The sequence below is a fragment of the Pinus tabuliformis genome, chromosome 3_2 (genome assembly GCF_031772625.1).
Source record: "Pinus tabuliformis cultivar Carrire ecotype Pingquan chromosome 3_2, CPIR1, whole genome shotgun sequence".
Lineage (NCBI taxonomy): Eukaryota > Viridiplantae > Streptophyta > Pinopsida > Pinales > Pinaceae > Pinus > Pinus tabuliformis.
The window spans coordinates 1,189,442,065-1,189,454,803 of NC_142302.1; the positions used below are offsets into that span (position 1 = coordinate 1,189,442,065).

General features: G+C 42.9%; 1 protein-coding gene across 1 annotated transcript; it reads right to left on the minus strand.

Moving 5' to 3' along the window:
- Window positions 1–5,508: 5,508 nt before the first annotated feature.
- On the minus strand, window positions 5,509–6,525 carry LOC149184976 (uncharacterized). Its single transcript, XM_089415504.1, has one exon. The coding sequence runs from the start codon at window positions 6,523–6,525 to the stop codon at window positions 5,509–5,511; it is 1,017 nt and encodes a 338-aa protein (XP_089271630.1).
- Window positions 6,526–12,739: the final 6,214 nt, after the last annotated feature.

Below are 12,739 nucleotides of genomic sequence, written 5' to 3' on the forward strand. Positions count from 1 at the left end.
ATCCCCCTTGCAATGAAAATAACAGGCAACATTTCCACCCTATCATGAACTCGGGTCAAATGCAACGATACTGTTGAATAAATAAGATAATCAGGTTCCACACCTAATGCTACCATTACCTAAAAAATCATTCTCATGATTTCATCATTGTAGGGCAGTAGTGGCGCTGTTAAGGCTAATATTTTACCGAGACAAGAGGCAACTGTGAGTCTAACCTTTTCACAATAATGCTTCAAGAACTTGGTTTGTAACAAAGGAGGCATGGATGGCTTCAAGAACCAACTATACTCTTTGCAAACTGATTTCTCTCTTAGGCATAGAACCATATCTAATGTCTCTAACTGTAGGAGGATAGGTTCTAACTTTTTACCCCACAATTTGTATCCAAGTTCAAAGAGAAAGTTACTTTTTACATCTTCCTTTCAAACATCCTTTGACTATTGAAGGATAACATGGACCTTCCAAGAGAAAGGCGGGTTATTCTACCCTTGCTTCTGATGTGTAAGTTGTTTTCCATTTTGGACCACAAAAGTGTTATAGCCCAGAGAATCAATTGATGTAATTCTATGCTAATTCATGAGGCCTTTCCAAAATTAAAGTGATGACATTATGTCTTGGCATCATTGGATCTTAATACTTAGCTTCCTTCTCTCTCCTCAATTTTCTTTAGTAAAATTGATTTAACCCCTTTGAGATATCGATCTATAGTGGGCTTGAATTTTCCTTAAAAAGATAATAACAAATCATTCTCCTACAGATAATAATTTTTAGCAATAAACCCCTACATTTTTTTTCTCGGCAACACTAACTAATTTATATTAATATGTACAGGTAAACTTTGCATCCAAAATAGACTGGCTGCCCAGGGCCAACTGTGGCTCCATGGGTGGCTCTATCAGACTCATACTTCTGCCTCGTAGGGCGATAATTCCATATTAGATCAATACTCATGACTCGGTGATTTTCCAGTGTAGCACCAAAACGGCCCACGCAGGGGCATCCCACAAAAGTAGCATAACACAGAAAGATTGTAGAAGCCGAGAACACAACCCAGAACAAAAAAGAAACAAGCAAAGACATAGGACATATACCAGACATAAGACGCCAACCCAGTAAGACTGTAGTGGCCGCTAACCTGACTCAGAACATAAAGGGAACAAACCAAGATATAAGACAAAAACTTGATATCAATCGAGACCCCATAACCGACCTGAGAAAAGGAAGCAAAAGCGAGGGAGAGCCGCTGGGAGTTACTCCTCTGGTTTTTCTTCCAGAATTCTGCTCCATCCTTGTCCCTCTGGGATGCCATCCCACACAGCCATGGGAGCCCTCGCATGGGCTGGCAGCTCTTGTGCTCGAGTTCGGGAGGGGGCTTGCTGAGGCTCCCTCTCTGAATTACCCTCTGCATTCGATGGCTCCCCCATTGGGCGCTTCCCCCTATCTCCCTCTGAACGATCCTCAGCAGGGACCAGTGGCGGTCCTTCCTCATTCTCCTCAGGAATTTTGGTGAAAAGCACTGAGATGTGTGCATTAATTCCAGCATTGTCCCTGGAGCTGCCCAGTGTAAAAATGACTGAGCCAAATGCTGGGAGCATGGGCGCTCCTTCATTAGAGCTACCAGCTTCCAGAACCTGACTGGCTGGAATTGGGGTGGCTCCCGCTCTTCTATAACAATAGCAGCAGCAGCAATGATGGTGAACATCCGCTGCAGGGGGACGAGAGGATTCTCCATGCCCTGAGCCTCTTCTGCAAGGCATCCTTTCACGCGGCCGCACCATGGTATCCTCAAATTCCTTATCCTGTTCCAGAGCAGAGGAGGGCCTACTGCTGTAGCGTTCCCTTCCAGTTGCTTGCTGTCCCCAAATTGGGTCGAAGCTGAGCTCAACTGAGCAAAGACAAAGACCAGTAAAAACAAGCATGGAGCGGACCTCGTCCGAGCTCTCAGCAACCAAATCGCGGCATCTACGCTCAGAGTTCTGAGTATCCTTCTCGTCGCACTGAGCTCCGCTCCCCAACCATTCATCATTCTTAAACCCATTATCATTCCCTCGGAATTGGCCCACATTGAATGCTCTCTGCAGGTTTTCCATCGCCTCCAGCGCCTTCATTAAGGCTGCCCTTATGCTTCTCCCGGCGTGAAGTCTCGGCGGCGAGAGGCATTAAAGACCCTTGCTCCTCACGTGGCAGCCCATGCTGGGCATGTGGCTCTTCATTAACTGACTTGATGACACCCGCATCCGGGGCGACAGCCTCTTCTTGGATCAGTCTTTGACATTCCTGGAGCTGTTGCCTGTTGGGAATGATATCTGTGTCTCCAAATAGAAGAGGGGGATCAGTCTCAGCTCCAATATTGGCTAGGAGGTCCGCAATTTTGTTGCCTTCCCTTTTAGTGTGTATGAAGGAGATGGCTATAGAATTGTTGAGCTTTTGTGCTATGTCATTTAACCTTGCTTCTAGCTTCCAACTGGGTGCTACTTTCCTTGCATGCGAGCCATTCTGTATATGGGTGGCCATGTTGATAAGAATCTGGGAGTCCCCTTCTATGATCAGGGGTTGAAGGTTGAGATTCCAAGCTTGAAAAAGGCCCTGCCACAGCCCTTCCAACTCTGCTGAGTTGTTGGTATCCCACCCTATGTTCCCAAAATAAATCCGTATAGGAGTGCCTTCATAGTCCCTCAATATGCCTCCGTATCCGGCTGCTCCTGGATTGCCTTTGGAAGCCCCATCGAAATTCAGCTTGTATGAGTTTTTGGGAGGGGCTTTCCAATGGCAGATGTTCTTGCAGTTGTTATTAGGAGTACTGATCTTGAGAGAATCTTGAGGTAACTGCAGCTGCCAATTATCTAGAATGTTATGCTCATTATCAGTAGATGGGAGATCTTCCTTAGTCCATACCTGAAGCGCCATCGTCTCTTGAATGTTCCTATGAATCCTGCTCCAGGTTTCTTCTAAAGGAGATCGCTTGTTTTTGAAAATGTGTTGATTTCGTTCCTTCCAGACATTCCAGAGGACGATCCCCGGCACGATACTCCATAAATGGTTGAGGATCTTGCTTTTTTAGGGATGCTTTGGCCATTGTCTTAATGAATTGATGATGTTGCCCTCCCCCCTACAACTTTTTTGGCATCTGAAACTGACCTTATCCCAAAGTTGATTGGCTAGAGGACAGGTATCCAGGAGATGATGGAGAGTTTCTTCATTTTGAGAGCAATTAAGACAAATCGAGGGTCCATGAAAGTTCCGATTTCTAAGCTTATCCCAAGTGAGAAATTTTTTATGACCCATCAGCCAAAGAAAGTAAGAGATTTTTGGCCATGGTCCGAGCTCCCATATCTTCCTCCAAACAGGGTCTGGAGGAGAGGGGAAGTTTCATATCAACTTGTAAGCTTCTGAGGTAGTGTAGGTTCCCTTGGGTAGGTATCCCCATCTGAGAATATCCCCACCATTATCCTGCCTGATACTTCTTTTCCTTAGCTCGATCCTTAGCTCTTCTTCCTGCCGAACATCTGAACTGTTGAGTATTTGGTTGCTATGTTTCCATTTCCTGAAGCCATACTCCATCTCCGGCAGCCAGAATTGGTGAACTTTTTCCTGCTGCTGGTCCTGCCTATCTGGAATTAGAGAAGGGTGAAGAATATTTTTGAGTTTAGGCATTTGATTCCAGGCATCAGTCCAAAATCTTGCAGTGCATCCATTCCTGATTTCCCAGAAGCTGTGCTTTTGAATTATCTGATAGTGCTGCTTGGCTGCATTCCAAATTGTGGATCCCTTTTCAGTAGGAATGAATCTGATGAGTTCTTCTTGAGGTCGATTTCCTGCATATTTGGCTGTCCAGATTTTTCCCCATGGCTTATCTGGGTTAGTGATCCATTGCCACCAGATCTTGGCATTCATGATGGAATTGCTGTACTCAGGGTCCCTTAACCCAATGCCTCCCTTGTCTTTGGGCATGCATACATTGGTCCACTTCACCAGGGCCCATTTGCGATTGGTAGCAGAGCTGCTCCACAGAAAATTGCGCTGAAGGTTTCTTATACTTTTTAAAACCCACTTTGGCGCAGCTAGAATAGAGAACAAGTACAGAGGCATTGCCTGCAAAACCGATTTGATGAGGACAATTCGACTGGCTAAGTTAAGAGATCTATAAGTCCAGAGGTTGAGACGGTTTTCAAGTTTCTCAAGAAGGGAGCGCCATGCGGGTTGCTTAATGGCTGAAGCCATGAGGGGTGCGCCCAGGTATTTGGAGGGTAGGGAAGCCGAGGGGAAACCCAAGATGCGAGAAACAACGGATTTGACCGAGGGCGGAGTATGGAAGAAGAAAATCTGAGATTTAGAGCAATTGATGTGCATGCCTGAGGCCTCCGAAAAATCCCGGAGGAGGGATTTTAGACGGAGGGCTTCTTGAGCAGAAGGATAACCAAAAAGCATAGTGTCGTCTACGAACTGCTGGTGGGAGGTGGCATGGGAGTTGTGCATGGAGATGCCTTTGATCTGATGAGAATGGAGGGCTTGTTTAATGTGTCGACCCAACCCTTCAGCCATAAGGACGAAGAGAAAGGGGGAGAGGGGATCCCCTTGCCGGATACCCCTGGAGGGATTGAAGGGACGGGAGGGAATGCCATTAACAAGAATTGAGAAATGAGTGGAAGTAATCAGGCTCATGATCCAACGGATCCAAGAAGAGCAAAAACCAAAAGCTTTTAGCATATGATGAATATAATTCCAGCTTAGTTTGTCAAATGCCTTGGAAAGGTCTAATTTGGGAAGCATACCTGCTTGCTTTGAGTGCTTGAGGGAGTGAATGATTTCGTGAGAGAGCAGGATGCCATCCATTATATGTCGTCCTTCCATGTATCCTGACTGTTCCAGGGAGATGAGCCCAGGAAGGAGAGGTTTGAGACGATTTGCTATGACTTTTGATATTACTTTGTAAATGACATTGCATAATGCAATTGGCCTGAACTTGTCAGGGGTGATGGAGTCCTCCTCTTTGGGGATGAGAGTTATAAAGGTGGAGTTGAGAGAGGCGAGAAGCCAGTGCATTGCCCTGGATTCTTCAGCTATCTGCCAGACTTCCTCCTTTAGCATGTCCCAGAAAGAGTGAAAGAAAGTGGTGGTAAATCCATCTGGCCCCGGGGCTTTACCTTCTTTGAGCTGCGTCATTGCTTCATCCACTTCCTGGGGATGAATAGGGCGCATCAAGAGATCATTTTGTTCCTCCGTTATGATTTTTGGGATATTGTTGGTGATTTTGCGAATGGCCTGTCGCCGATCTTCTCTCTGCTCTTGATGGATCTGTTGGAAGTGGTTGAGGAGTTCCTCTTCAATTTCCTCATGGGTCTCTACTTTTGCCCCTGTTTTGTTTTGAATGAAGGGTATATTGTTATGCATTCTTCACTGAACTGTAGTTCTGTGGAAGAATTTTGTATTACGCTCACCCTCCTTCAGCCATCTGACCCTTGACTTTTGCCTCCAGTAGATTTCTTCCTGCTTCCTCCTATTCTCCAGCTAACTATGGATGAGACGTTCCTGCTCCAGGGTGGCTTCCGTGTGCCCCTCCGAGATAATCTTTTGGTGAAGAGTCTCTAGGTCCCGAGTTAGCTTTTGCTGCTCCTTGAAGATATTTCCAAAGGTTTCCCTGTTCCATCTTTTTAGGTGACCTTTGAGAAATCTTAACTTTTGCTGGAATTGATACATTTTTGCTCCTTCTGGGGGAATGAACGAGGCCCAGGTAGTCTTGACAAACTCCTTGAAAGTGGGATGCGTGAGCCAAAATCCTTCAAATCGGAAGGGTCTTTTGATTAAGTTACCTGGTCTTTGCCACTGTAGAGCTATTGGCCAGTGATCCGATCCAGTGTGAGCAAGGATGGCTGCTGAGATGTCTCCTCCTAAGTGGACCGCGTTGTCTGAGAGGAGGAAGCGATCCAATTTGGAGGCGATTTGGTGTTTGCCAGCCCTGCGATTACTCCAAGTAAAGGTGCCATTACAGAATGACATGTCTATGAGAGAAGTTGCTTGGATGAAATCCTTGAAGCGACTGACTTCAGGCTCCATTCTACTTCTGCCTCCCAGCTTCTCTTCAGTTTTAGTTATCATGTTGAAATCCCCGGCAACGATCCAGAGTGGGTACCTTCTGCTATTGCTTAGAGCTTCAATCGTGTCAAGGAGCGCTACCTTACTTCCAGTGTCTTGTGGGAAGTAAACATTTGAAAGGTTACCATAAATATTGGTGCCCAAGATGTGAAAGGTCGCCTGTATAAGGTAGTGCGCAGCATGAAAATCTGAAAGGGATACCGCTTGGGTATTCCATGCTATTGCCAGTCCTCCTGAGGCTCTGAAGGCGTCTACTGCAACCGAACTACATCCGGGCCAGGCTTTTGAAAGAATGCTGCCTAGCGTAGTACTGTTACACTTAGTTTCCTGGAGAAAGCACATTTGTGGCTTTTCCTTTTTTATCATGTTTTTTAACATCCTGATTTTACCGGGGCTGTTTAGCCCGCTTATATTCCAAGACACCAGCTTCATGATTAACCGTTGACAGAGGGCTTGTAGTACTTTGTCAACTTTGCGTATCTGCCTGAATCTATCAGGATTTTCCCAATCTCTATTGTTCTTTGCAGATCTGTCTTTCTACCTCTTTTTTTTGTCTCTTTTGGGCGCAGACTTCCATCCCATTGGCTGCCTGGTTGTATCCCAAGTTGGTTCTGATGATAAGCTCGAGAAATGACCATTTCGAGCTTGTTGAGTTGGAGCTCTGGAATTGTATCGTGTTCTTTCTTTTTACAAGCCAGTTCCAGTTCCAGGATGTCTAAATCATTCAAATCTATACTCTCTGGCTCTTCTTCCATGATTTGCACTTGATCGCTGTCTTCAATGCTGGTCTCTGGATTCTGGGGAAGGTCTGTTTTACCATCAACTTCCATTTCTTTGAGGATCTCTGCAGCATCTTTCTGATCCCTTTTAAGAATGGTAGGGATGATGATGGGGGACGGAGATTTGGGAGGGGGATTAGATGAAGGGGGAGGAGAAGAGGAGGATGGGTGATCAGGGTTGGCTTCAACATTGGATGGGAGTTCCTCAGAGGCTTGGCCAAGAATATCAAAGCTGTTCTTGGTTACTGGGCCATGAGACTTGTTGGGCTGGGGTTTAAACCCATTTTGGGGTTTTTTGTGAGAACGCTTCCTGCTAGGGACTTTAGTGAAGCCGTCCTGGGCAGGGGTATCAGAAGAGTCAGGTAAGCTGTTTTGGACATTTTGAGGGCAATCCCTAAAGAGATGACCTAGGGCATGACATTTTCGGCATCGAAAAGGAACATGTTCATAGTCGAGAGGCTGGATCCATTCCTCATCTCGATGGGCAAGAGTTACTGACTCTGGAAGAGCTTCATTGAGGCGAATGAATACACAGATTCGAGCATAGGAGATGTACTTACGAGACTTGGTTTCTTCTGCCACTCTGATATATTCTCCCACCCCATTTCCGATCCCTTTGAGTATGTCCTCCTCCCAGTATTCATCCGGGAGAGAGTATAACCTGATCCAGACTGGTGCCCAAGTTAAATCTTCCTTGTCTGGGTTAAATCTGGGGATCCAATCCCGCAGGTATAATCCAGCCGAATTAAAAAAGTAAGGCCCTCCTACTAGTATTCTGTATTTGTCCTCCAAGCAATAGAAGATTGCTGTGAAGAAACCTTTCGGCCCTAGCTGCAGCGTGACATCCCCTTTTGGTTTCCATTTCGCCGCTATCCATCCATATAGGGCTTTCTCAGTAGGCCAGAACCCTATGAACTTCCCAATGAGGGCATGATCTCGCATGAACTCTATTCTTCTGTCAATCTTGTCTCCTGGCAGCTCGATTCGTGGCCTTTCCTTGGCTACTGGTCTGCATGTGGTTGAAGTTATCTTCGGATCTTCTTGAGGATTTTCTATTCCCTCCTGAGGACTGCTGTCTCCTTCCTTACGTCTTCCATTTCCTTTGTTGTCGTTCTGGGGTTTTTTCCCCCTGTTCAAGATCTCTCTGTCCACTGAACCAAAAATGACGCTTTGTGCAGGATCTTGCTGCGTCGGGGAGGGATCTGACGCCCCCCCCAGCGGTTGTGCCATAGCGAGGCCCTGATGCGCTGCTGCTCTGGAACGCTGCAGCAGCCTTCTCACTTCTGAAATGTTCTTGCTTGGTGTGCTGTCGGCGCCGTTGATGGGTCGCTCAGAACCCTAGCAGAGCCAAAAAAAGAAAAGGCTGGAGCAATTTCGCAATAAACCCCTACATTAGAAATATTATCCTATAATAATAACATTGATCTGGGCCTCCTATATTGATACCACTTTGACCATGCCAAATAAAATAGGAGCAACGAGTAAATATATTGAATAAATGAGGGTTTCTTATGTTATATCATAAATTTGAGCATCTTCTCGCTATTTTTAAGTGCTTAAATTAAAATTGCCTAAATAGAATCCTCCAAACAATTTTCCATAAAAATAATCCCAGTGGTGTTCTAAAGGAAAGGTATCATTGTAGTCTCATTTAGGTTTGGAAGGTACCATGAAAAAAAATAAACCTACATAAATGTACGATGTTATTTATTTCGAGTCCTAAGACATGGGATGACACCCTCAAGTTTGTCAATCTCTCCTTCACATTGTTTGGAAACCTTCAAAGCCTCGAAATAGGTCTCTTGGCCTTCTATTTTCCCCTTGGATGGAAAAAGAGAGGTTGTATGGCCTAGCTTTCTTTGTGTAGAAAATTCCAATATAACTCTCACCTCTCTGTTACACAAATCTTGGTATTCATGAAAGGATACTTCTTGACAATGGGGTTTAATGACCTTCCAAGCGTTCACACCTGGGTGTCCAAGAAAAGGGAAATATTGACTTTGCTATCCCAGAAACCATCACCTTTACTTTCCATGAGCTTAATTTGATTATATATTGGGTGATTAATCAAGTTGGGAAGGCATGCATTATATAACATGTCTATTCACTAACAAATGCATAATCCTTTCCTTGCCAACGAACTGAATTCTATAATTTATATCCCCATGAAACTCCCCTCCCCTAAACGTTCACCTATATTGATAATCATTGTTTGGGGTCATTCAAGAATTTGGATATTGGTAAAATACGCCTCCAAGAATAAGCTTGAACCTTTGGCACTGATGAGAATGGTCTCTAAGCCATACAACTAGAACACAATGACCATTGGGACCTGGGTGTGGATGTGATAACCCTCATGACCAATGGTATCATCGACACTGACAAGAATGGCCTTTTGGCCTCGAAATCATAATAAAACAACACTGGTTCTGAGACCATAGTGAGATTCACAAGAAATAAAGTAAAGAAAAATGTCCTAAATCACAAATGTCATCAATCATATATTTTTCCCCAAGAAAATAATAACAATTCTTCCTCTATTGACATATCAACAAAAGGTGCATTTTCTTTGAGAAGCATCAAACATAGGGCCTTCAATATTATTATAGAAGAATAATAAACATAAATTTATTATTTCGAGGAATCACAACATGAAATATATAAGTCGTGGACTTCCTCTAGCTTCACCTTATTGAGTCACCAATGCAGATGAATCATTATCCCCTCAACCGCGACAACATATATTGGCGTTGAATCTTCTTATGCACAGATCTTGACTGCAGAGGTCAAAGTTGTGCTACCACATTGGTTCTCTATAGAATAAGAAGATTGAATGGTATCTTAGCATGGTTTATGATGTATGGCCCTCTGACTTGTGAACTACAAAGCATGATCTGCTTTAGAAAAAACCCCTCGAACCTATAATAGAGATGCAGTACACCCTCTCAATGTGGCATTTGATGTGTGGCACTCTATCCAACTAATTTCCAAATGTGAAATATGCAGTTATATGAAAACCCCAGGGCCTCACAACAGAGACGTAACATCACAGATTCAATCTAGATTGATTCACCACCTTTACTTACAAATGTTAAATCTTTGCCTTGGAAATGGCTTGATCCAGGAGGAATTTGACAGGTCGATATTCTGACAGTAAAGAATGGATTTTCTTCCCTGAGAATGTGCCCTTCAGATCTCGATACATTCAACACACTACAAAAAACATAAGGAATTCCCTTCAGGAGTTCAGACCTACGATAATTAAAGAATATGCCCAATAATATGAATGACCTTGTCATGCCAAATGTGGATCAACTTAAATCTGACTTATCGTCCTTGGCAGAAATTGGATAAAATATGATCTTCAAAGGGATAATCTTCCCTAAAGGAATTAATAATTCAAAATTTATTTCTCATTATTCGTGTGCAAATTGGATTAGATCCTACAAGAAACGTAATAAACCCTCGAACTGGTTGTAGAAACACCTCCAAAATAATTAACTGGAAAATAATCGACCAACAAGGGTGATACTGGGTATCATGAAAAATGGAAAAGGTTGGAGAGGGTGAAAGGAAATCCCACTCAAGTTACAGAAAAATTTTAAATATTGCAAAAAAATTGATCTACTATCAAGAACCCTGAGGATGACACAATGCACAACTCCAGTACCATTATAAGATCCCAAACGTCAAACTTTATAATATACCTAGCACACGATAATGTTTTAATTAAAATGTTTGCAATCAAAAACTTTGAACACAAAAGGGATATTAAAACGTATCCTCTTATTTATATTAATAATTGAAAACAAAGATACATGCCCATATAAGACATACTAAAGGTCATGACAATGGAATGTATGTATACTCATCAATGATTAATCTAAGACACTCAAGCACAGTTGTCAATCCTGGATGGATCCACCACACAAATGTCACTGCGGAATTTTCATCCCGAGATCGAGTTAGAACTGGCCACACCAAGTTCTCAACAAATTCATAATATGATAGATAAACCGAGGATGCCCAAATTCCTTGCTCTTGTCCCCTTTTATAGGCTTGATGGACTCTCTAGAAATCTTAATTTTATTGTTTTCCCTGTTAGGTTCCTATAAGTATAGTATTGAAGGTATGGTTATCTACCCATTTATCCCACTAGTATGTTTTAAATTATTTTTCATTTTAATATTGTCTAGCCTATAAAAAGAAAAATAGAAAAGAAAAGGATAAGTATTAAAGGTGAAAAGAAAAATAAATAAATAATAAAATAATAAAATCCCAAAGGGCGCACTAGTACAAGTGTCGTCGATTCACCAATAGTTAAATCTTGGAAATAAAGGAGATTCGACATTTTTTGTTGCTTTTCATAAAGCGTTATCACTTTTCAATGGTCAAGATCATTCCCACGCGGATCAACATTGGGGGATGATGTTCACCCCCCCCCCTTCAAGACCTTTTGAGACTTAACGAGGTAGGAGTTCCGAAATATGGCTTACAATAAAGCCACCGAGATAATGTGGTGCCTCGTTGTTCATTTTGGTGGGTCTCTTCCCTTTACCACCTACTACTCCTACCCGTCTTGCCCTCGAAAAAGCACCTTTCAAGGCTCCTTCCACTTGTGTTACACAACATTTTGTCACTGTCCCTGTACTCCTCATTCCTTGATCTTGGGGGACCTATACAGTGAACCCCGCATGCTTTGCCTTCATGAAGAAACTCCCATTGTGTCCCTCTTCATGAGCAGATAAATTCCCTTTTGCACCATTTCCCCTTAATCTTTTTTTTTACCTAGTTTACAAGAGAGATGCTAATGGCCTTTGTCTACCCCGCGCAGATGTGTAGATATTAGCACTACTCCTTGTGCCGACCAGAGTGACCGAGTTGTGTTTTAGTTGCACCGGTCCTATTATGGAAAGCTTTTTAGCTTAGAGCCAAAGATTCCAGCTCTAGAAGCTATGTAACAGAAGTTTGGTAAATGGTTTGGTTGGATGGGGTCGAGGATGATAGTTTGGGCTCTTTTCCCTTATAAGGATGGAACTACCTCAAGGGATAAGTCCTTCTCCCATGAGAAGAGGATCAATCTCCCATCCATATTTCCTATATAAACCTCCCTTCTTCCCAGGCACAAACTAGTGTGTGAATGTTATAGTCATAGTTGATAGTTTTGGATGAGTGTGTGAATATTATAGTCATAGTTGATAGTTTTGGCAGAGTTATTTTTTTGAGTTTTGATACTATTTTGGAGTAGAGAAGAAAGCTATGACTAGTTGTAGCTATCTAGTTGTGTTGAGGGAGAAGTTTGTCTTGGTTTGGAGTGAAGCCTAAAGGGAAGAGCCTTTAAACCATTATTGTTTGAATCCATTGTGAATGGTAGTAGAAGTGTGTGGGAACCTAGTCTTGTTAGAGGAAGACTGCAACGTCAAGATGAATGGTTGTAATCTCTATTTGATATTAATATATGAAACTATCGATTGATTTCCTACATGTTTTGTGATATTACATATCCATCTCTTAATACTTCTTGACTCGTTAAGTATGTTTAATTGCAATTTGTCTATTATGATGTTTGCGTGTTGTTGTTGTTTAGTTGTTTCAAGAACTTGAAGAAGGAAGCAAGAGATTGTTGGAGTGAGCAAGTGAGGACATCATCAAGCAGGATAAGTGACCAAGAGGTCAGCCCTCTTGATCGATTCTAACCTAAGGAAATCTTCCATCGAATGTATTTGTTGTGGCTAGACCCATTATCAGGCTAGAGGAATTTGTTCATGTCCGCACTTATAATTTTACTTCACCAGAAATTGGAGACTCCGCTGGGGATCTCATCTTTTTGTTTATTTTGTATTTCATGATTTCGCGAGAACTTTTTT